At 50.0% G+C, this 24,502-nt stretch overlaps 1 protein-coding gene across 21 annotated transcripts in view; it reads right to left on the reverse strand.

Annotated features, from left to right (window-relative positions):
- Positions 1–2,477: 2,477 nt before the first annotated feature.
- EIF4G1 (eukaryotic translation initiation factor 4 gamma 1) overlaps positions 2,478–24,502 on the reverse strand; it is a 79,528-nt gene continuing 57,503 nt past the window's right edge. For all 21 annotated transcript variants that reach the window (XM_079977562.1, XM_079977566.1, XM_079977561.1 and 18 more), the window contains 22 exons: positions 24,164–24,338; positions 22,518–22,651; positions 20,957–21,076; positions 20,475–20,648; positions 18,098–18,295; positions 17,030–17,176; positions 16,616–16,852; positions 15,549–15,653; positions 13,721–13,880; positions 12,775–12,875; positions 11,965–12,067; positions 11,761–11,863; positions 9,860–10,125; positions 9,636–9,751; positions 8,561–8,733; positions 8,293–8,418; positions 8,115–8,196; positions 6,993–7,091; positions 6,694–6,828; positions 5,504–5,585; positions 4,610–4,750; positions 2,478–3,655 (listed from right to left, as the gene is read on the reverse strand). In XM_079977562.1, coding sequence (XP_079833688.1) covers positions 3,474–3,655; positions 4,610–4,750; positions 5,504–5,585; positions 6,694–6,828; positions 6,993–7,091; positions 8,115–8,196; positions 8,293–8,418; positions 8,561–8,733; positions 9,636–9,751; positions 9,860–10,125; positions 11,761–11,863; positions 11,965–12,067; positions 12,775–12,875; positions 13,721–13,880; positions 15,549–15,653; positions 16,616–16,852; positions 17,030–17,176; positions 18,098–18,295; positions 20,475–20,648; positions 20,957–21,076; positions 22,518–22,651; positions 24,164–24,338 — 3,159 coding nt within the window. In that variant the 3' untranslated portion in view covers positions 2,478–3,473. The remainder of the gene's footprint in view (positions 3,656–4,609; positions 4,751–5,503; positions 5,586–6,693; positions 6,829–6,992; positions 7,092–8,114; positions 8,197–8,292; positions 8,419–8,560; positions 8,734–9,635; positions 9,752–9,859; positions 10,126–11,760; positions 11,864–11,964; positions 12,068–12,774; positions 12,876–13,720; positions 13,881–15,548; positions 15,654–16,615; positions 16,853–17,029; positions 17,177–18,097; positions 18,296–20,474; positions 20,649–20,956; positions 21,077–22,517; positions 22,652–24,163; positions 24,339–24,502) is intronic.

The raw sequence follows: 24,502 nt of genomic DNA on the forward strand, positions 1-24,502 counted from the left end.
TCTTGGGCTTGCCCATCAGGTTGAAAGTTCAAATCCCCGTGACAGGGTGAGCTCCTGCCTCTCTGTCCCAGCTCCTGCCAACCTAGCAGATTGAAAGCATGCCAGTGCAAGTGAATAGGTACCACAGCGGTGGGAAGGTAAATGGTGTTTCCGTGTGCTCCGGTTTCTGTTAGTGTTCCGTTGTGCCAGAAGTGGTTTAGCCATGCTGGCCACATGACCCAGACAGCTGTGGACAAACACTGGCTCCCTTGGCCTGAAAGCGAGAGGAGCGCCGCAACCCCATAGTTGCCTTTATCTGGACCTAACCATCCAGGGGTCCTCTACCTTTACTCTCCTCCCAACTCACCAAAATCATCTTCATAGGACAATTCTGGTCAGCCTGTTTGCTCTTTTCCTCCTGAACAAAAAAAAGCCCCCAAATATTTCCTTGTGGAGGAACATCCTTCTGCAGCTGTTTCCAAACACTCGTTTTTACTTTGAGTCAGTGGGCAGACCTGTTCCAGTTTCTGCCATTTCTTGTTTTGTCCCCTTCCTAGGGAGCTCGAATGAGCTAGAAGTCGACAGCCCATGGAAATCCCTCCTTGATCCCATCCCTGGTTAAACTGGGCTCAATGTAGTTGTCATGCGGGAAACACTGTGCTAATTAAGGGCTTCCAGGTTGTGTTTTAGTAGGATAAATATGCAAAAAATAAATTTAAAACCCCGAAAGGGAGTTTTAAATTTAAATTCCCTAACTGGAATGATGTCATCGGGAATCATCCCTAACTGGAAAGCATCCTGACAAACACATTTGTCTTCGTGTGCCACAATATTATTTTGTTATCAATAAATAAATATATTGTAGAGTTTTATGTATACTGCTTAGAGGTTTTAACTAAGTGGTACATATTTCTTGTTAAATAAATGAGCAGCATAATGTCCCTTCTCTTTCTCCATATTCTGCAGTCGTGAGATGCTACTCTCCAGAATTCTACAATGGTGTCTACCACCTTGTAGTGTCGTGTGAGCAGATCAGCTCACCATCTGGTGATATTAAGGGTGCCAGATAATTCTACATCCCATAAGATTTTGGAGAAGGGTTAACAAGGATTTTTAATTTAGGTGCCAGAAGTCACGCAGGGCGAAAATAATCCTCATTTCCTGAGTAAAAGGTTTACTTGGTAAAGTTCCTGACTCTGGCAGTTCTTGCTCATATGCACTTTAAAAATCTTATCTACCAGGACAAAGTGCAGAAACTTGCCTTTTGCCCAGAAGAGCGGGTGGCGACACCTGGAGCAAGTGGGACACTCTGTTCATGATACACCCTCTGGCACCGAAGGTGAAAACAACAGGCATCGCTTTGGGACACACAGCGGTTCAACATTTGCAAAGAAGATCCACAATGCCCCCAACACCACCGTTTCAAGAGAAGAGATGGAAGTTGCAGGAGGAAGCAGCTGTTCTGCTGTCTCCCCCATTCCAGCCCTGGAGAACTGTAGAGCAGGGAACCCTGCGAGCGACAACACTGGGTGCAGGTCCAGCGTTTGGCTTCTTGGGAATCTCAGTTCATGCAAAGTTTCTGCCTCAGTGTGGAAAACCACGAGGGCTCAGTCACAAGAACGTCATGATGCTCTGCCCTTCCCCATCTCCTCCAGCACCTCAAGGAGTCCACGAATCCTGACCTTTCCACCCGCAGCAAAGCCCTTTCCCTGCTAACACTGCCCATGCTTAAAAATCATCTTGAGAAATTCCAAACGCTGAATTAAAGATTCAAATTCACTCCTGGGGAAGTTAAGGTGAACCCTAGGCAAGAATTCTGCCACTGGGCCACACTCTGCCACCAGATAAATGCATCCAGCTGTTAAAGGCTCCCAACTCCCATCAGCCCAAGCAGCCTGACCAATGATTAGGAGTTGTAGTCCAACATCTTCGGGGGGGGGGGGAGAGACAGGTTTATTTTCTACGGGCTCTCCAGGACCTCAGACTGCCTTTTGTCCACTCTCCTCCTCCAAATAAAATTTCCTGCATTTTACAAAGCCCGCAAGGCAACAAACCCTGGAGAGCCTGTTTACACACTTCACCCAAAGCTCACTCCATTTGAATTAGCCCTTCACCAATGTTTGAAACACCCTCTCCTCGCAATAAGCTCTCCCCCCCCCTTTCCCCAGAGCACATGTTTTCTGCTAAGGGAACCTCCCTGGCACCTTTTCCATAGGGTCAGGTGGGAGCAGGGGCACAGGAACCCTGGGTTCTCTCACTCTCCCGACAAGACCTGCCGAGGCGGGAGGCAGGGACGCGACAGCAGCCAACACGTCACCTTTTTTAAGCAATGTTCTTTTTTTTATTTCCAGTTTACGGTGAAAAGATGCTTTTTTGAATCTTCAATTAAATACTCCATAAAGAAAAAAAGAAAAAGAAAAGAAAAAAGTATTTACAAATTCATGTGACCGATAATTCCGAATCCTCGTTTCATTTTCATTTTCGCTTTCGCGTTTTCGTTTTGTTTTCTTTCTCGCTCTCTCTCAATCACAAGAGCAGCTCCTTCTAACCATCCATCGCAGGCGAAGCAGGTCGCAAAACCGTGGCCTCAGTGTGGGCGTGGGGGGGGGGAGGGGACGTGGGAGGGCCCTCCCAAAGAAGGAAGCCTCCCCCCACCTCAAAACTGAAGAGCTGCAAACACACCACCCACCCCCATATTATTCCCTCTGCCAGCAACTCTCCAGCAGCTCCCAAGCAAGGCGGATGTTTGAAATGACCCCCCCCTTTTATTTTAAAAAAGCAACAACATCTGTCAAGAGGCTTTTGTGTTAATTCCAGGCGGTGATCCGAGGGTGTGGGGGGGGGGGCAGTGGGATGGGGGGGCGGATGGGAACAGGAGGGCAAAGTTTGCGGACAGCAGAGTCCTATCCTCTCAAACCTCAAAAGATTTAATAAGTCTATATTTATATTTTATATATATATTTATATAATCTCTCTATATTTCAGCAATAACTGGGGAGGAGGAGGAGGAGGAGGAGGAGGAAGGGGAGATGGGGAGCAGCAGAGGCATCAGGCTCTCCCAACCCCCAACCCCTTTCCACAGACATGTGTTTCGGGTGCTTCGCACCTGCCAAAGATTCGAGGGGGGGCCTCCGCTCATTAAAATCATCATCCGGGTGCGCCCCGGGGCAATTGGCCTCGGGAGCTGAGCGGAGCAGCAACACTTACCGCCTCCTTCAGCATCAATTTATTATCGTCAGACACAAACCAATACAGGCTGTTAAAACAGAAACAAAAGAACAAAAAAAAAAATCCCAACCAAAAAAAAAATAATAATAAGGGGGGGGGAGAGAAGTCCTGTGTGGGAGGAGGGTACGGAGAGCGGCGCCCAGTTCCTGTGTATCCTTAACCCGCCACGCTGCCACCCCCACGGGAGTCCAAGGCTCTGAGGAGGGGTCAGAGCAGGCAGGCAGGCTCCGTCCGTCCATCCGCCCCACCTCCCACAACGTGGGTGCTCAGTTGTTGTCAGACTCGTCCTCCGCTTCGCGCAGCCAAGTGTAGAAGGCTGTAACGGACTTGAGCGCGACTCCCTTCCCTTGCTGTTCGGCCGGGTCTTTGCTCGACTCCCACTTGTAGAAGGCTTCCTCTTTAATCACGTCCTCATCGTACAAGGCATCAAAGAACATTCGGAGCAGATCTGGAAGCGGCAGGAGGGTGGGGGAAGGAGAGTCAAATAACACGGGGGGGGGGAAATGCAGGTCGCCAGCCGACTCGACTCGCCCCTCTGGATGCTTGGAAGAAGGGTCTTACGACCAACATCATATCATTGATTCCTCTCTACTCCTACAGGCAAGATCTATCCAGGAGGCACAAGGAAGCACTCTTTCACCAGCCCCCCATCTCGCTGCTCCTCAAACTTGGGTCTCCAGTTGTTTTTGGACGACAAATTCCACTGCCCCTAGCTAGCAACGATAATGGCAATTTTAGTCCAAAAACAGCTGGAGACCCAAGTTTGGGAAACACTGCTGTAACTGGCTGAGCCCAAGTTCTATTATCTATGATCAAGGGAACCAGAGAATTGTAGAGTAATCCAACCCCCTACAATGCAGGAATCTTTTGCTCAATGTGGGGCTCGAACCCACAACCCTGAAATTGAGAGTCTCATGCTCTACCGACTGAGCTATCCTGGCTATAAGCTCAGAGCATCTGTGTTACAGGCAGGAGCTTCTGAGCTCTATCCCTGGCATCTCCCCGTGGAGCTGCAAGATGCTCCCAGTGGAGACAAGGCTGAGTTAGATGAGCCAGTGGTCTGACTCTGTGTAAGGCAGAGCACTAGATGACGAAAGGAAGAGCAATGCCTCTATCCACTGATATCAGCCACCGATAACAGCTGACCCTCCATGACTCTGCCTGACCCTCTTTTTAAATCAATCCAACAGAGAGGGAGTGAATGTCACAGTTTAACCATGCTCTGTGTGACAAAGTACTTTGTCTATCCCGAATCTTCCCATGTTTATCTTTCTCGGATAACTGTGGATATTACATTTCTGCCGTGTTGTCATCCCCCACCCCCATTTATCTGCCATTTTCCTGAACTGAAAAGCCCCTTGGCACAAGGCTAGGAGGTCACCTTCCCAGGCAAAGCACTCACTTGCTGGCTGGTCGAGCTTTACCACAAGGGCCTGTAAAGCATAGAGGGCCTGCAGCTCCTTATTCTCATCGCTCAGGTATTTCTGCAGCAGCTTGGCTCGGCTCTTGATCACGGGACTGTCCATCCGGTAAGGATTCTCGACTGCAGCGGCAGGAAGAGGGCAGGGAGGTAGGGAAGGAAGGAGGATGCTCAGAGTTAAGGATGTTGTGCAAAGACTCACTGCACCCCTAAAACAGCCAACAACAGCCTCCTGGTCCCCTGCCTGTTGCCTCATCCGAATCCTAGAGGGCAGTTTACTCCCAAGGAGAGTTGGCTTTTGCCACAAGTCCCATTCCTCAGCAGGCATCCCAATGGCGGCCACCAAGCTCCCCCAAATAAGGAAATGGATGGCAGGAAGGAAGGAAGATTGAATACCTGCCCTTAATCCTAAAGCCTCAGGGTGGGTTACAACAAGGTAAGTAAAACAGATTAAATCCCAAATAAACTAGACTGGGAGTCTGTAAAAACAGACAAACCACCAGGCCTGAATGTAATAAACAATGCTCCTATTTATCCACTGTAATCAACTAATGAGAGCTAGAAAGCTGAACAACGCCCACCACACATGGCTTGCTCCCTGTTTGACAGGTTGTTTTCACCACGTTTTTGTGTTTCCACACAGGTGTCACAAACGAGTTCATAGAGAAGCCTTGCAATGTTGTGGGGCTGTTTTTTGGTTTGGCAGGTCACTTAAAATGGTGGGCCAAAGGCATTTTTAGGCTCTGCTCTCATCTGAGACATCAGTTCCCAGATGCAGCTCACAGAAGAGACACCCACTTCCCACTAAACCACCACACAAATACGCAGCCACCCCCACCCTGGTCCCTGCCACTCCAGGCTTGCACCAATACTTACAGACAACAGCGGAATGGCATGCCGACGTCATCAGGGCTCTGACAAACATATTGGACGAGACTTGCTGCTCACTCAGGTTTGCCTGGTGGGAAAGAAGAGGCCAAGGATCAGAGGTTGGAAGCGCTTGCAGTTGCCAACCTAAGTATCTGGGAATCCACTTAAAAAACATCCATACCAACCACACACAGAGACAGAACTCCATCTGCAGATTTCCCCACCTGACTGAAGCTGCTCCTTCTATGTGCCAGCAAGGGAGCCAACCCCACGAAGGCCTGCCGGTTTAGCGATATACCCAGATTTCCCCAACCATCATCTAATCAAAAAAGGGGGACGGGGAGGCAGCAATCCCATTCTCCGAGCAAACTGCTGGAGAAGGAAGAGGGGCAAAGCTTCCTGAGAATATAAAACGGTGTGCTTCACAGAGCATCTGATGGCATGCTCAGTTCAAAGAAGCTGTTGTCAAGTCCCAAGTGAAATGGACTTTTATGACTGTGGGGCACAACTCTCCAGACAAGTCAGAAGTAGCTTGGCAGCAAGACTCCCAATTCAGGAAGCAGCAACTTCCAGTGTGGCAGAGCGGCTAGTGTGTCAGACTAAGGGGCTGAGAGACCAGGGTTCAAATCTCCACTTGGCCATGAAGCTCAAGGGGGGGGGGGCTGAGGCCAATCACTGCCTCTCAGCCTTACCCACCTCACAGGGTTGTTGTGCGGATTAAATGGGGGGGAGACACCTTGAGCGACTTGTGAGAAAAAAGTGGGATATAAAATGCAATAAAAGCGGGGGTGGGGGATGGGAATCCACTCGGCAGGCCTCTTTTCTCCAGGGATTCTTTATAAGAACCTAAGAAGAGTCTGGCCCATCTAGTCAAACATCCTTTCCTCAGCATAGCCTATCAGATGCCCGTGGGAAGCCCAGAAGCAGGACCTGACAGCAGCAGCAGCACTCTCCCCAATAACTGACATGCAGAGGCATACTGCCTGCAACAGAAGAGGGAAACCCCAGCTACAGTGGTTAGAAGACGCCGATAGCCTTGTGCACCATGGATTTGTCTGGGCCCTTTTCCAAACCGTCCAAGTTGCTGAAAGAACTTGCCCCTCCAAATGTCTCCTCCTCCTCCTCTTCCTCCTGGTACCTCCCAGGCCCACCTTCCATGCTCTTCTGCACAGCAGCACTCGCCCTTCCCGACTCACCTCAATCCAGTCATATATTCTTTGGTTATTTGCATTTTCTTTCAATAATTTGTCTAGCTGCTTGCACAGCTCTTCCGACGTGAGCTCCTTGCGGCTGGGTGCGTCAGAGTTGTCACCCATTGTGTATTCCACTTTCTGAGCAGCAGGAGAGAAACAGGGAGGCGAGAGTCAGGGCCAGAGGCAATGCCAAAAGCAGGCATCCCGCTGCCTCTGCGGAGGATGCTTTGTGGGGCCAAGCTGAAGCCCCTTCCGGCTCCAGGAGCTGCCCCAACCTCCCCCACAAAGCTCATTGTGCTCACCTGCTCTGTGATGAACTTATTGACATCCTGGTCCTCGGGCAGGAATTCCTTCCAGCTAAGGCCACCTTCTCTCCACAGAGTCCCTGCCTTCTTGTGGCTCTACAGGGGAACAGGGACCACCTTAGGAACATTTCATCCAAGACACTTGCAAGCCTGGCTTCACCACTACGTCTACCCTCATTAGGGAGCTATTATTGTTTATTAAATTTGTATACCGCCCTATAACTGCAGGTGCCTGGGTGGTTACAATGTAAAATCACAATATAAAAACACAAAACAAGAAGAACCCCTCCACCTAGTGCTTGCCATACATGTTTTTTTTTAAGATGCATAATTATAACAATACAAGTGCACCTCCAGGGGTGAAACTAAACTGCTCCATTAGCAGCACTGAAGTGACCCCCCAAGGGAGCAAGCCTGGGCAGTGTGCATGGAGGTTCTGGCAAGACCCCCATTCTCAGCCTCAAGCAAAGAAGAAACCACTAATTAACACACTCCTTCCAAAAGGCTGATTCAGCAATTCAATAGACATGCCAATGAACAGGAAGGAACTAATTAAAGGGGTAAAAGTTACTTAAAACAAGCACAGCCAAAGGAGGAGGGCTAGATGCTGCTTTGTGGTGCCTCTTATCTAAAGTCATCCTGGATCTTTTTTTTTTAATTTTGAAATGTTTGTTGATGTTGGAACTCTAATTCAAACTACTCCTTGTGGGTGGCTATTTTTTGCACCTAAAAAATACATGATGTGCAAGTTTTCCTCTGGCCACATTTGGAAGCAAGCGTGAAGAGGAGAAGAAACAGAGGAGGCAAATTCCCTTAGCTCCGGCATACCAGTCACCTGCTTTTTGCTTGGCTGAGAGGCAAAGTGTCTCCATCACTCCGTACCAAAGCAGAGAGACCCACGGAATTTCTGCATCTTTGCCTTCGAGGCGACAGGAGCCAATTGCTCCAGTCCACAGCTGAGCTCCCCTGATCAGGGTGGGAGGCGGAATTAGCTTGTTTTTCCGTAAACAAGCATAGAAAGGCACCGATAACATTTTATGGCTGCTCACCAATCACAACATGCACTCTCCCGGGGACCAACGGACAAGGTTAACCATGGCATGAAGGAGAGCAACTTACCATCCCTTTGCAAAGCAGGCCCAGGATCTCCAGCAGCAGAGTCGTGGCCTTGCCAATAGGTACCAAAGGCTTGGCAATCTCCCTGAAAACACCACAGGAAGGTCATTCACTGGTGGGGGGTGGGGTTGGAAAAGAGAGGAAAGCCCATGGGGAGGGAAGGAAAGAGGTTCCAGCTCACCTGAACAGCTCCTCCATGGGGATGCCACCTTCTCTCAGAATGGGAGTTATGATCTCCGCCAGGTACAGCCATATGTGCGGGATATCAATCTCCATGTCTTCACCAATCTCCAGGATCTCATGCAGCCTAGGGGTAGAAAAGGAAGGGGGGGAGGGGGCAGTCAGTGTGTGCAAAGGACCGAGACTGGATAGTGCAGCTGTCAGAGACCACCTTTGTGTTGTGCATGCCCCCTCCCCCCAAAAAAAATTCATAGTGGGGGCTCCATTACCCTTTGTAGTACTGTTCCTTGGAGAGGATGCCTCCTTTGACCAAGTGGTAGAGCAGCAGCCCCATGTGCTCGCGGGCAATCGTGCTCCGCTCCAGCGTGGACTCGATTCCGTTCCGCACAAAGATGTAGAGCTGGGAGGGGCAGTTCAGTTCCTGGACACACTGCTGAGCCTCCTGCAAGAAGCGGGCAGAGAAGGGGGAGAGCTTAGCGCAAACATCTCATAGCAAAGGCTGCACCTTGGGCTGGTGAGATCTGGCCCAAGCCCAGCCTGCTGCAGGGAGGAATCCAAGGACCTGTTAGAGAGTTTCAGCTCGTGCAATATTTCAGGGCAACAACCCAAAACGGGAGCCGCTCTCCTTAAGAGAATGTCATGCAGAATACTGCTCCTTTGATTTAAGCACGTGCTTGTTGCAGTGATATATTGTTACGCCCTTAGCTCTCCCTCTCCATCTCCATCTGCCCTAACTTTACCGGTGGGCTATGTTGGACTAGTAAAACACCCTCAGCCTATGATAGCTCAGTGAGCTTCATGATAAGCAGCAATTTCAACCCAAGCTTCCCTTGGTCCAAGACTGACCCCCTCCAACGAACCAATCCCTTAACTTGTGAATCTGAACAGGTCCTTCCAGGGGCCTCTCTGTTAACAGGAGACATCAATGCAGCCTGTTAGACCCAGCGGACGGTGCTCAGCATTCCCCTCCACCATGGCTGTGCATCCATGTTGCCCTCCAAGCATCAATGAACCACTGGTAAGCTTCCAGGAGTTCAAGGGGGGTGGGTCACAGAAGCAGTTTTGGAATTGAAAAGGCAAATGATTTGCCACCTGAAAGTTCTTTAATCTGCTATGCTTCCTATCTAAGAAAATTGCTCATTATACAAGACTCTTAGCAGCTGAGCAGGGATTCCAACCTGCTCTTCAGAATCCTCCCCCCCCCCCCAATCCTAGTGCCAAACCACGAACCCGTATTTATCTACTGCCCTCTCATAAAATATCAAGTATAATATCCATGTGCTGCGTCCCACTCCACAGTTTCCGTTAAATGCCCTGCTCCTGCCACTTCTCTGCAGCACAAACCTTCATGTCGTTGATGTGCAGGTATTCCTCAGTGATGGCCTTGGCTTTCTTCTCCAGCTCCTCCTCAGACAAGGCAGGCTTGGCGGGGGGCTCAGGGGCCACTGGCTCACGCTTTGCTGCAGAGACGGAGGGAGCGAGAGGTCAGCACTTGTCCTGGACCAAATGGGAAAGCGGCGGGGGGAGGCCACCGCCCATTCAACCCCGCCCACTTTTCCGCCACTCACCAGGTTCCCTGCTTCGGTCCCGCTCCTCGGTCATGCTGGCCACTTTGCGCACTGTCTCGAGGACCCCTTGCCGCTCTCGTTCTCGCTCCCGGCTCCTGTCATCCATCTCCTTGCTGAAGCTACGCTTGGTGACAGGGGTCCTGTTCCGGTCCGACCGCTCCGGCCTCTCTGACCGCTCGAGGCGATCGCCCCTCTCTGGCCGCTCACGCTCCAAGCGGTCCCCTCGTTCACCGCCCTTTTCTGAGCGGTCGCGGCTACTGCTGCTTCTGCAAGGAGACCACACAAGAGTTCAGGTGAAACTGCACTGAATGCCAGACAAACACTTGCCAGGCGGCTGGGGTCTCACTCAGGACCAGCACAGAAGGAAAAACAGAAAGATGGGAAGGGAAGAAAAGGGCAAAGTTCTATAATACCCTCCCTCAACCCGTTGCCCTCCTGATGTAGTGGATTAAAAGTTCCAGCTAGCACAGCTGGAAATTGCAGGTTGTAGCAGCTGGAGGGCAGCAGGTTAGGGAAGGCTGCCCTATGCTGACTATTCGTCTAATCCAGCCTGGTTCTGCCTACTCAAGAGGTCTTATGTAGAGGCTCTTGCCAGGCCTATGATTCTCTGGAAACCAAGCCTGATGAGGAATGGATGAAGGAGCTGGCCATGCTTATCCTGGAAAAGAGGAGACTGGGAGGAGATACGATATCAGGTACCTCAAGGGTTGTCACATGGAAGAGGGAACAGGCTTGTTTTCTCTTGCTCCGGAGGGTAGGACTCGCACCAATGGTTTCAAGTTACAAGAAAGGAGATTCCGACTAAACATCAGGAGAAAGTTTCTGACAGTAAGAGCTGTTGAACTCTTACTGGACTCCCTCAGGAGGTTGTGGACTCTCCTTCCTTGGAGGTTTTTAAACAGAGGTTGGATGGCCATTTGACATGACTGCTTTAGTTGAGATTTCTGCCTTGCAGGGGGTTGGATTAGATGACTCTTGGGGTCCCTCCCAACTCTATGATTCTTTAACCGGAGATGGGCAGAGTTGAGCCTGTGACCCTCTGTTCGGAGAGCACTCTAGCAGATTTATGGTCCTTCCCATAATGCCATCAATGTGTCCCAAGACTACAAAAACAAAGGAAGGATGGGGAGTCTGTGGCCCTTCAGGCATTGTTGGGCTACAACTCCCATCATCCCTGACCACTGGCACTGCTGGTGGCAGAGGGTGATGAGGCAAGTGGCACAGAGGCTGGAAGGTTGAAGGAAGAAACCTCCACATCAATTTCTATCTTGCTTCCCTGCATTCTCCCTGGATGCTCAAGTGTCCCATGCAGTTCCAAATTACATAAAATGGGGAGGCAGGAGGGAAAGTCAGGATAAAGTACATGTATCAAACTACGCAAACTTATTAGAATACTTTATTCAAGTTGCAAGGTGGGGATTTATTCCCCCACTCTGATCTACAGTGGTATCTCGGGTCAAGTACTTCGTTCTGGGGGTCTGTACTTAACCTGAAACTGTTCTTAACCTGAAGCACCACTTTAGCTAATGGGGCCTCCTGCTGCTGCCGCACCGCCAGAGCACGATTTCTGTTCTCATCCTGAAGCAAAGTTCTTAACCCGAGGTACTATTTCTTGGTTAGCAGTTCTGTAACCTGAAGCGTATGTAACCCAAGGTACCACTGTATCTGTTTTTGGTATTCCTACCCAACATCTGCAGCCAGCCATGTCCTATTTGCACGTAAGGAGGTTTAGGAGCTCATGCGTTGGCAAAAGCGCCTCCTCAAATACTTCCCTCCCCTTGAGCAAATGCAAAATCCAAAAATGCACCTAAGGTGCTTGGAACAGCAGGATGGACCTGGCAGGCCTGAGAGGCAAGAGTGGGGGGGGGGGGAATCTAAGTAAGAGTGGGAATGAGACGGACCTTTGCACCACACGCCGCACGTCCTGGCTCTCTGCAGGAGCCGACTGCTGTAAGGCTGAGAAGCGATTCAAGGTACTTGTGGCTGGCCGGTTGGAGTCAGGCGCTGGGCAAAGAAAGGACAGGTAAGACAGCGGGTTAGAGGACCAAGGAGCTGCAGAAGCACCGCCCACTTTGCAAACCCTTCGTTGCGCCAGCTGCACTTACCTGGTTCGGCAGGCTTGGCACCCGAACCACCACTGCTGCCCTTCCCCCAGCTCAGACGCCCGCCGGGTGCAAAGAGCTGGTTGTTGGAGTCGATTGAACCTGGCTGGGAGGGGGCAAGGAGAGAGGAGGAGGCAATTCATTCACCATCAGAGGCAGCCAAAGAAGCACCCAACCCATCTACTTAACAATGACAGAATGCTTTCTGGATTGCCCAACCCCTACTAGATGTCAGCCTCCATATGTATTCCTCCTTCCCTATCCCTCCATGTCAACAATAGCGCCATCAACCACCACAGAAGTCATAAAAAACTCAATTTTGCAAGGATAAACAAGTTAGTTAGTACAGGCTTGTAAATCAGCCCACAAATGCCACTAGCCTGATGCAGGGCTGGTAGGAGAGGTACAGGATTCCACCCCACATCTGGTAACCTGTTTGCTTTCTATGCTAGATAGAGTGCACAAACAATCTGCTGCTCCTCAGCCAGCCAGTCCACCCACTCATGTGTGCAATTCTATGTGCTCGCCTGCATTCAGTCCTTTGTTGCCCAGAGCTTAAATACAGTCTTCCCCCAATCTGGTGCCCTACAGATATTTTAGACTACAATTCCCATCAGAGAGACACAGATCAAGCACATGAATTGAGCTGACTCAGGCAGGTAGCCTTATCCTAAGTGGGTTTTTAAAATTCTCTCGTCTTTCGCAACCAATAGAAACTGTCACTTTAACTTGAAAAAGGCCACGATTCCCTAATGCACAAAAAACAAGCACCTTCCCCTACCCCAAAAAACCCACTCCAACCCAGCAGCTTACCTTGGTGATTTTTGTTAACCTGCTGGTGTCAATCGGCCTGTTGCCCTTGCTGATGGGGACGGTGTTCCAGCCGTCATCTGAAACTTGGCTGCCCCGCCCACCTGCAGAGACAGCTGAGTCAAGGTCTATCATTTGTAACAGCCTAACCATGGCAAGCCACCCATGAATGGGTACACGTGTCTACTGTTCCTATTGGAACAAGAGAGTCTATCAAAGGCCAAAAAGGTGTGGCAACTTGGGGCTGGCTTAAAAAAAGAAAAAAAGAGAAAGTCTGGCAGGATCAGCCCAAAAGCCTATTCAGTTCAGCAAGGACTGTTACACCGAGGATGGAGCAAGCTTGTTTTCTCCTGATCTGGAGGGTCGGACTCAAGTCAACGGCTTCACGTTACAAGAAAGGAGATTGCGACTAAACACCAGGAAGAACTTTCTGACAGCAAGAGCTGTTTGACAGTGGAATGGTTTCCCTTGGGAGGTGGGCAGAGGTTGGACGCCCAACTGTCACGGATGCTGTAGTTGAGATTCCTGCATTGCAGGGGGGGGGTTGGACTAGATGAGCTTTGGGTTCCCTTCAAAACTCTATGATTCTATGATGTTCAGTAGCATACTGCTTCTAAACTGGGAAGCTCTGTTTAACCACCACCATGGATCCGAAGTCCATAAATTTTGTTATTTCATCTTTTTGTACACCACTCTGACTTTTCTTTTTCCAATCAAGTGGTGTATAAATTTTATGAAAATGAATAAAATCAATAATTTCGCCTAATTTTTAAGGACGAGCTACGCCAGGGGCACATCTTTCGGTGGCGCCCGGCTGCATCACGCACATAGACACACAATTAACTTGGGGCGTCCCAAAGCTGCTCTCTCTTCCAGGGGCATTAAAAGCGGGTGGCCTCCACAAGGCAGAAATGGATCCAGAAACTGAGAAGGCGACCAACCCACCCACCTGCGGACGATGGGCCTGGAGGCCCTCTCCTCTTATCTGATCCCTTGGACATCAGCTGCTGAACTTTGATGTGTTCACGGTGCTCCTCCATCTCAGCTTCTTTGTGGATCTGGTCAATGGTCTTGGGGCCCTGGTCCCCTCTCCTTGGTACCCAACTGTTCTGCAAGAGGCAAAGAGGAAAGCAAGGGGAGAGGTTACAGCACCCAGAACGCTTGGCATGTGAAGGCAAGGGAGGAGCGAGAGACAGGCAGCACCAGCTTCTCTGTTGGTCTAGCCAGGACCAGCCTCTGGGCTCAGGTTCCCTTCCAGACCCACAGCACCAGTGGCCAGTCCACCTGGTCGCTGTTCTTGCAACTGACCTCTAAACATACACCCTTTGTCCTTCCCTCCACCATCTCTTAATCTGGCCAGATGAAGGTGTTGTTAAAGACCACAGCCTCCATCATCTCCAGCCAGCGGGAGTGATGGTACTTGCAGTCCAGCAACATTGTAAGAGGACAAGAAGATGCCTTTTACAAAGTCAGACCATCAAGCTCTGGGGGCCTTCTGGCAGTTCCTTCCCTGTGAGAAGTGAGGTTACAGGGAACCAGGCAGAGGGCCTTCTTGGTAGTGGCGCCCGCCCTGTGGAACGCCCTCTCACTAGATGTCAAGGGCATAAACAACTACACAAATTTTAGAAGACATCTGAAAGCAGCCCCATATCGGGAAGTTTTTAATGTTTGACGCTTTATTTTAGTATTTTGTTGGGAGCTGTCTGGGACAACCAAGTCAGATGGGCAGTGGCATAATAATGACTGGTGGTGGTGATGCAGCTCAGTGTTGTCTACACAGACTTGCAGATGCTCTTCATGGTTTCAGGCAGGGAATCTTTCCCAGTTCTACTTGGGGATGTCAGCAATTGACCTTGGGACCTTCTGCTTTCAAAGCACCAACTAAGCGATAGCACCACCCCAAATATCTGGGGAAGGCTGCCCTGTTTCTCATGTGTTATGTCTCTTAAGCTCTACGCCTGACAAGGGCAGCTCTATTTCAAACCTCTGGAAAGAGAACTTGTCCAGTAATTGCAGTAAGAGAGAATGGAACGGAAGCGAGTCCTGAGCTATCCAGGCATTAAAGCATTGCTTGGCAGGAGGCCCATGCAAGGGGAATGCTCAGCAGCCCAACACGCAATGGGGGCTTTTTGTGTGACCCCTTCCAAGCAGGCAGCCCTTCCCCTTGCAACAGTTGAGAGCCCCTGCAGCGCTTCCAATAGCCTGACCCCTCACCCCTACAGCTTCTGTAATTCACATGCTGGAAGCAAAGCAGCCATTTGTGTGTGACACTTGGAACTGCAATCTTAAGGCCGCTGGGTGTGAATCAGGATTAGAGAATCTGCGACCCTCCAGGCATTGTTGGACTCCAACACCCCAGCCAGCATAGTCAATGGCCAGGTATAACGGGAGTCCAACAATGCCTGAACACAGGCGAGCAGCTCCTGGGCAGCACCTTCTCCCAGGGTGCAATTGAGCACATAGCACCCTTTGGTGTAGAAAAGGGCCAGCGCTGGAAACCTCCCTGCACCAAACACAGCTGCTTGCGGTATTGTCAGCCCATTGCATAAGCCGCACAAGCCAAGGGCTACAGGCTGCAACAGTGTCTAAGGGGCTGGGGGCGGGGGCGGGGGGGGGGAGAGAAGTGTGTGTTGGCTCGTGCTGCCATCATTCCCACTCAAGTTGCCCTGGGATGGAAAGGCACCTTACCCGGAGTCAGGCCGGCCTATCCCAGGAAGGGGGCAGGGCTCTCATCTAGCCCGGAGGGGGCCATAAGGGAACAACAGTCTGCACCTTACCCGTCTGAGGTCAATCACATCTTGCAGCATGAAGCGGATACGTGAGGACGTTTTCTTCTCCTTGATTATCTTCTCCATCTGGTTGAAGTACTGATCCATCCGAGGCTGGGTGGGGAGGAGGAGAAAAGGAGAGAAGTGACGATGAACGAACAGAGCAGCAATGTGCCTACGTGCTGCGGGAGGGATGGGAGCAACCAAGGCAAGACGTTCTCCTTGAGGGCTTCCAACTCATGGTGAAAGGTGAGGTTCAAGTAAGGAAACAAGCAGCCACTATACAAGTTCCCTGTAGAAGCCAGGGCTGGGGTAGACGGTTCCTTGAATGTTTGTGGGCTGGGGAGAAGAGACATATTTTCCTCAGCCCAGCTGTCTGGCCTCTGTCTGTCTGGGAAATATCTAGTCCTGGGCACAGTTCTCTCCACCCTGCAAAGTAGCTTGGCTGGGGGAGGCTGCTCCCTTGAAACTCTCCAATAGGCATCACAAGTAGCTACAGAAAAAAGTGAGCTGTATAGTTGGGCAATGGCTGCACATTTCTTCCTGAGCAAGAGGCTTTAGCAGCAGAGCTGGGAGATGGCTGTCAAGTGGCATGCAGCCATCTCCCAGCTCTGCTAAAGCCTCTCTGCCAATTCCTGCCTTTCCCCTTCTCCCATGTCAGATTATGAGCACCATATTTCAACCTTCCCGGAAAATGCAAGGAAAGCCTGCCAGGTTAAGCAGTGGTGCCATGCCAGGGACTGGGAACCTGCAACCCTCTAAATATGATCGGGGCTCCAACTCCCATCAGCCCCAGCTAAGTTGGCCAATGCTGGGGAATGATGGGAGATATAGTTCAATGACAACAGGAGGATCCTCCAGACTAGAGCTATACTTGGCATTTCCAATCTGGCACCAAAGCATGGAGGGCAGAACCCTGTAGGTTCTAAGCAAGAGCTGTGAAGCCAGGGGAGAAGCAGCAGCAGAGAATCCGCTCTGCTGGTGCCCAACATGAAGCGAAAGGGCCGTGCAATCTGGGAGGTGTATTCTCGTGTGCTATGAAAAGCTGCATTTCTGAACATTGGGCAAGGCCATACCTTGGCCTTTTCAAAGTCCAGGTCCTTGCCAATGGTGGTGAGCAGCCGGCATAAGCACTCGAGCGATTCCTCGTCGTGGTTCTTGAGCAGCTTCACCACACAGTCATGCATGATGGCTTCGGTCAACATCTTCAGTTTAAAGAGCTCCCCGATGAACTTGATGTTGCCCAGGGAGCGCCGACGGGCCTTGTCCCGGGCGTCATCCAGCTCCTCCTTCAGACGAGCTCTCTCCTCGGGCTGCGGGCGGAACAGGGGTAGAGGTCAGGAGGATCCGAGAGCTGAACTTGATTACCTCTATCTCTGTATTTGTGCATACGTATTTCACAGTTGTTACTTCCATAAATCACTAGAACCCAGGGGTGGGGAACCTTTTTCTCATGCACACACCCTGCCCAAGTTTCAAGCTCAACTCACACCAGCTGTGTCATCCATCTCCTTTTGCTTCTTCTCAAAAATCTCGTCATCGTCCTTGTCTTTCTCAAACTCTTTCTGGCACCGGTTCAGGAGTACCTTGCGGAAGTTGACCATCACAGTCGGCTTGTCAGTAGTGGGGACTTTCAGCTAGAGGAGGGACAGACACGAGTCACAATGGGAAGCGGTTTCAGACAGTTTCCAACTGGCCCTCTACTGCCAGCAGAGTGGGCTGGAAGCCCCAGTTCTGATCTCCCCCACCTCAACCCACAAGCCTTTTCCACAAGCCACAGCTCATCTTTCAACGTGCACTGAGGAAACGCACAGGATCGAAAGGAAAATACATGAACAAAATGCATAGTAAGCAAATAGAAATAAATGTATCAATGCATTGCAGCCATGTAATTGTGGATAAGGTAGTGAATTCCAGACTCTTCGCATCTTTACGGCAACGAGCCAAAGGGAGAGAACTGAAATCTGCACCCAGGCACCTCTTTTTACAAAAACCACAGATAAAGTACTGCTCAAATGGTAAGCTATGCAACCATTATTTGCAAGCGGCCCCTTGGGCCAATTTCTGACCCTATCTTGTACATATATAAAATCAAGGTGTGCTAGTTTGGCTACAATTTCTTTCCATGAGAAATGAAATAGTTCAAACATAGTAAGAAACAGAGCTATCCCAGCTTTCTAATGCTACAGCTCTGTTTCATATTCGCATGCAGCTTGCAAATTCATGTGTCTGCAGCAGTTAGGGATGAGCTCACGTGCTCTAAACCAGCAAACTGCTGTGGGGCCCATCCGATTCGTAACCGGAGATCTGACTGCCCTCCCCCCAACCAAAGGCAACCATTCTTGGAGACTGGATGCAAGATCTGCCTGACAGTGTCCTCTAGCCTGGTGCTTTTGGGACACACTGCCAGCCTCTCTCCAAAGGTCCTTTAAGGGTGGTGAGGATACAGGCTTGATAGCCAAGCCGTGGCCCTGAGTGAACAGCATTTCCATGCCTCTTCCCATCCCGAGCAGGAATCCGAGGCCCTCGGCAGCCCAGAGAGAGGTGGAAGCACTCACCCCCATAAGGCAACGGCACATGTTGGCATAGGCAACAGAGAAGTTTGGCTCAGAGATGGCCTTCTCGAAGATGAGGTCGATGACGCCCTTGAGGCGCTCCTCGGTGTCGATGGACAGCTCAGTGACTTGCTTCATCAGCTGCTGGAACATCTGCGGCGTCAGCTTGTTCAGAATGCTGCGCACACGCCGGAACAGCTCCTGTGGGGAGGAAACACCCAGGCGCCGTCAGCAAGGTAAGCTTGGCATAAACACACACAGAGACACCTGTCCTGCTCCACCCGTTCCTTCCTTCTGTAGGTGTGGACGTGGGAGCTCAGAAACCTGCCAGCCCAGCAAGCTGGTAGCGAGGGCAAGCAGCTCCTGGCTGCTCTGCTCTGCCCAGGGCTGAGTTTGCTGGAATGAACTCGGCAAGCGAAGGAGAGCACACACGAGCCCATCCCAAGCCAAGAGGAAAGCAAATCCACAGGGGCTGGAAGGTGGCAACCATCTTTCCTTTCCCCACGAGTCTCCCCACAAGTGCTGAGGGCATGAAAACGCATGCACCCCTTCTGAATCTTGGCCACCATATCATTTTCCTTTATCTTCTATGTTTTAATCTTGGGAGCAGCCACGTGGGTTTTCCAGTAATTCTGAATTGGGGTTTTCTTTTAACATTTCCCCCCAATGCTCTAGAGAAGGGTTTCCCAAGCTTGGGGTCTCCAGCTGTTTTTGGACTACAATTCCCATCATCCCTGACCACTGGTGGTGCTAGCTAGGGATGGTGGGCTTTGTAGTCCAAAAAATAGCCCAAGGCCCAAGTTTCAGAAACCCTGCTCTAGAGCAGTGGGTCCGTAAAAATTTTGGGCCACCACCCCCTGGGTGCCATAAACACATCCCCAGTGCCCCCTACCCTATAAAAGGCATTATTCAGAATAGCGATCTACACAACCCACTAAGGAAGATACTGAGACATAACATTCAAAACAGTAACAATTACTTGCACATATATTCAAAATCCAATTGGAACTATTTGCAACAAGACTGATTAACTTGTTCCTGTTGATACCAGCTTTTCGGAGTTTGAGAGTCGTTTACGCCTCCAGCATCCCTGATTTATATTACAGCTACCCCCTGTGTAATCCCACTGCTCCCTAGGGGCGTTCACAACCACTTCTCTATAGAGTGTGTCAATTTAGCATGTTTGTTTTACTTGTATTTAGTAAGCAAAGCTAAACCCTTTCAAACTGCCACACTTGCCTAAAGACTGTATTTGAAATTGCCATCTATTCATTGTTCCTTAATGAACTTAAGAAATGGACGATGTTCCACAGAAAAATAAAATACATTGGGGGGGGGAGCTTTTGAAATCTCTGCCACCTCAAAGGAAGAGTTCACACCCCAAAGGAAGTAAAGGAGGCTGGAACTCCAGCAGGAATGAACCCTGTCCCAGAGGTTCAGGGAAAGGAGCCTGGAAGAAAACCACGGAGGGCATGGCTTTCTTCCCTCCAGGGAGCAAAGCAAGCACTCGCATTTTCCTCTGAGGCAAGCACAGAGACTGGAGAAGGAATATCTTCCAAAATACCAGTATCCAGATGAAGTTGTTGGTGAGCTAAAATGCAAGTTACTGAATGACACCCACCACCACCCAGCTGTTTTTCACCACTTTCTTTTTTTGGGGGGAGGGGTACCCTTCAGAAATAAAATGCAAAACGTAAAGCACTTGGAAAGAAAGCAAGAGGTTATTTCCCCACCTCTTTTTTGTACCCTGGTGGTCTATTTCAGATGTAAAATTCACAGTCTCAACCACATAAATTACAGAGACACACGCCCTTTCTATGGCCTGCTGTTACCCTCATTTAGTGGTACAGTGGAACCTCGGTTTTCGAGTGTCTCGGAAACCGAACATTTCGGAACCCGAAAGGCGAAAACCCGGAAGAAATTGCTTCAATTTTCGAATGCGCCTCAGACGTCAAACAGGTTCCGCAGTGTGTTTTTCCATTTTCTCAATGGGAATTGCCGATAACCCTTTGAGCCTCAGCTGCCGAACGTTTCAGAAGTCGAACAGTCTTCCGAAACGGATTATATTCGACAACCAAAGTTCCACTGTACATCAGCATTGGGACCAATTATAGTTAGAGCTAACTACAATTGTTTAAAGCTGAGGTTTAAAATGTTGGTTAAAAATTGGTGCATGCAAATCAGGGCTTCATGTAATTGACTTCAGCTCTAATCAGTTGGTGGGTGGCCACACTAAGCTAGGGTTTGAGCAAACTACGGAAGGAAAAAGGGGAACTTTACATATGAGAAGTGAGAGAGCATGTGAATCTATAAGCAGCTAGTAGGAGACTCACCAACCAGGAAAGTGTGAGGGTACAGATGAGGTCATGCAAGTCCTTACCTGAGTTTTTAAATTTTCAGGATCCTCTGGCTCACTTGCCCGCTTGCTGCTGGGCTTCCAGGCCTTCTCAGCCTTGTTGAGCTTGACATCTTCGTTCAGGGACGCTACAGCGATAATCTTCCGAGGCTCCTTCCTCAGGCTTTGCTGAGAACGGCGCTGCCCTGGCCCTGCAGGCTGTGGAAGCAAAGGGGGAGAAGTGATGCCAGCACTTTTCAGATGCCACTCAACCTGCCCCCCAGCACAAAGAAGCACTGGCATAGAGGTGGCGCTGCCAGCATGATGCTAGCCTGCCTCCCAGTATGCTTGGCTCCAACAGATGGGGGAGCAAGCAGAAGGTGTGCCTGCCTGCCTGCTCAGATACTCAGTTCCATCACAGAGCATCAGTGGCCCAGACACGATGGCACTAACTTCGAGTTCATCATGCAGACAAAGCTGGCAGGGGATACAAGCCAGAAGACAAGACACGGTGTGATGGTACATACCGGTCCACGGTTAGGTGGCGTTGGGCGGCCCAGGTTGGCAAAGGAGGGTGTGAAATCTGGTCCACAATTCATGGTGCTCAGGCGCACGGGGTCCAGAGGTCGCAAGGGCATCTTATTTGCCTGTTATGTCAAGGGGCAGGGAGAAAAACACACACAAGATAAGACAGGTTCTGAAAGTCTTAAGGTTGTGCAGCTAAAATCTTCAAAGTTTTGCCTCCGAACATGCCTAAAACTCTACTTTTCAGAAACCACCACAGGTCTTGGCCTAACACGAGCTGATGCCAATGAGACCCATTCATTCATTTATTTATTGAATTTATATACCGCCCTATACCCAGAGGTATACAGTATAAAAATCACAATAAAAATCACAATATATAACATCAAAAATAAAAATAATCCAATAATCCACCCCCAAATAGAGCCACCTTTTAAAGGGTGTAAGATGTTGATCAGTTAAGCAAAGGCCTGATTAAAAAGGAACATTTTTGCCTGGCGCCTAAAGGTGTATAGTTTGGCAGGAGCTGGGACAGAGCAACAGGAGCTCACCCCGTTGTACAGATTTGAACCGCCAACCTTCTGATTGGCAAGCCCAAGAGGCTCAGTGGTTTAGACCACAGCGCCACCCACATCAACTTCAACATCAACTTCGTTCAACTGGTCATGTTGTGCGGATGCCCGATTATCATCTTCCAAAGCAACTATTCTATTCTGAACTTAAAAATGGAAAGCGTAATGCTGGTGGTCAACAAAAGAGGTTTAAAGAGTGTCTCATGGAAAATTTTTAAAAATGTAATATAAACACCAACAATTGGGGAACACTTGCCTGAAAGTGTTCCAATTGGAGAACAGCTTTTACCAAAGGTGACATGGGTTTTGAAGACACTCGAATTCAGGATGAAAGGGAGAGGAAGGCATGCTTAGCTAATCCATACCGTGATCAACTCCCACCAGGAAACCAATGTCTGCACTGTGAAAGGACATGTAGATCCAGAATTGGCCTCCAGAGTCGCTTAGGGACTCATTGTTAAAACCGTGTTTATGGAAGACAATCTTACTCGGCTACGAGTGATTGCCAAAGAAGAAAGAAAGAAAAGTGTAGAATGAAGGCGCCAGGCAAACTTCCCTGGGGAGAGCATGCCACAGATGGGAGCCACTGCAGAGAAGGTCCATTCTCACGTTGCCACCCTCCGAACCTCTCGAGGAGGGGGCACACGAAGAAGGGCCTCAGAAGATGATCTCAGGATCCAGGTAGGTTCATATGGAAAGAGGCAGTCCTTGAGGTATTGCGGTCCTGAACCGTTTAAGGCTTTATAGGTCTAAACCAGAATTGGGCCCAGACTCTAATCAGTAGCCAGTTCAATCAGACCAGATGGCCAGTTCCCCTTCTTTGCCCTTTGGGATGTGCACCGACACCCCCCACCCCCCACCCACAAGGTCAATGCCCAACCTTGTGCAGTTGTCCAGAGAGGGTAGACTCTCTGGGCACACCATGCCAAGTAAAACAAAAGGAAACGTCTGCGGGACATCTGGTGATCCCAGCTGGAAATGGAGGACTGACCTTTTCCAAGACCACATCGCTGATATGGGGCAAACCCTCGGGCTTCTGCATGCTGGCAAAGATGAACTGGAAACCCAACAGGAACTCCCGGTCGTATCTCTTCTTCTCTTCTGGGTTCAATGGCTTCCACTGCTCTGTTAAGGAAAGGAAGGTGGAAAGCACCAAATTGAAATCACACTCACAACAGGTGGTCAAGAATTCCCAGCAACAGTAGGGCAAGAAGCACCTGCATTTTCAAAGGGTGATGGTGCATCCGCAAGAATCGAGTGGGGCTTATAAATCTTGGCCAACCAAAAATGCGTTGTTGCCAAGATCACCCCTTCCACAAGGACTTGGGTCTTGCTCCTACGTCACAATGAACTTTACAGTGAGGCCAGAGACAATTCCTTGCTCCACTTCCCCTGCTGTAAGCTTGGAGCTCGGAAGGAGCAGTTCTCAGCCCTCCTCTTCAACGGGGGGGGGGGGGCATATGCCAGAACTGAGCTGAACTATGGAGGGCTTCAGAAGCCCAGACACTTGCTATGGCATGCAAAATTGTGCCTCCCACCATGGTGCCTGGCAAATGCTCCTACTCAAATTTTCTTGCATCTTTCACTGTCTTCTTACCCAGAGTTCCCAATCTTCTAACACCCCCCCCCCCCCCCCGGTTATCTAAATGCTGACTGCCAGATCTCTAACTTGGGACTGCCTTAATAAAAAAATTCCATTTTTTTTATTTTGTTTTGACTATGGCAGACCAACACGGCTACCTATCTGTAATTGGGACTGCCTTGCATCTCCTTTGTTGCAGTGACCCAGTTGCTCTTTTAACATATGAGACGTTACTGTTGTTAATGGAGCAATGACATTTTCCTCCCATTCAGTAACTCTGCAGAACTGCTGTTGCTTTAAGATTAAGCTCTTAAAGGTACTGCAATATTTGCATGCAAAAGGTGGAAGGGGGTGCTCTCTGTGCCCATGCTTGCTTCTGGTTCCAAGAGTCAGCACATGCCTTCCAAGGTCTTCTGGCTCACATCTCACCCTACATAATTAGCAAAGAGCTAGTTCAAAGGCACTGCACTTCAGTTTCCAACCAGACCCAGCTCTTCCTTGCCAGAGAAAACAAGCAAGTCAGTGTAAGAGCTGCAGCTATTTCTGTGTGCTGGTGATCTGCATCTCCGTTCGTCCCATTCTAGTACAAAGCAAAAGGAACAAACCACCCAGTTATTTGCATGATCTCTTCAGCAAGGAAAAGCTGGGGGCTGCTCTGCAGGGGAGCGGCTTGCTGTGAGTTAGCAGGGGGCTGCGTAGCCGCGAATGCCTGTGCCTGCTGCTGCAACCATTACAGTCAGAGAGAGGCTTCTGTAAACACAGTGACTTAGCACGAAAGGGGAATGAGTGATCCGGCCCTTGCTGAGAGCAACTATTGCTTAATCCTGAAGTGACTGGACACCCGGTGGAGGGGAATCCTGAAAAGCCTTTCCCCAACAGCCCAAGACAAGCCAGCAGTTCACGGGGTCACAAGCCTGCTCAGATGCTCAGCTCCATCACAGTGTGTCAGTGGCCCAGACACGATGGCTCAAAAACGAGATCATCACAGAAGGCTCCAATAGGTAGCAGCCAGGGGTGGGGTGAGAAAAGAGAAAGCCATTTGGCACGAGCCTCACCTGCTGTGTAGCTGTACTTCTGGTCAGCCTGCTTGACCTTCTCAGGGTCTAGCTTATCCTCTTTCTCTTCCCATGTCTCCTCGGGCTCCTCCTGGGAGCGAACGGGGGCAGGCTCCTCGGGCTCTGGGGCTGGCACGGGAGGCTTGTTCTCTATCTCTGAGCCACCCTCACTGGGCTAAGAGGGCAAACAGAGAAGATCTCAAGAAAAAAGCTAAAGCTGCAGCTCTGAGCAGAAAACATTTACAAAGGATACCACCTGGGAGGTTCTTTGGGGAAGGGGAAAACCAGGAAAAAATGCTTTGGGGAGGGCACAGTTAACTACCACTAGTCTAGTCTGTA

This window comes from Podarcis cretensis (assembly GCF_951804945.1).
Source record: "Podarcis cretensis genome assembly, chromosome: 5".
Classification (NCBI taxonomy): Eukaryota; Metazoa; Chordata; class Lepidosauria; order Squamata; family Lacertidae; genus Podarcis; species Podarcis cretensis.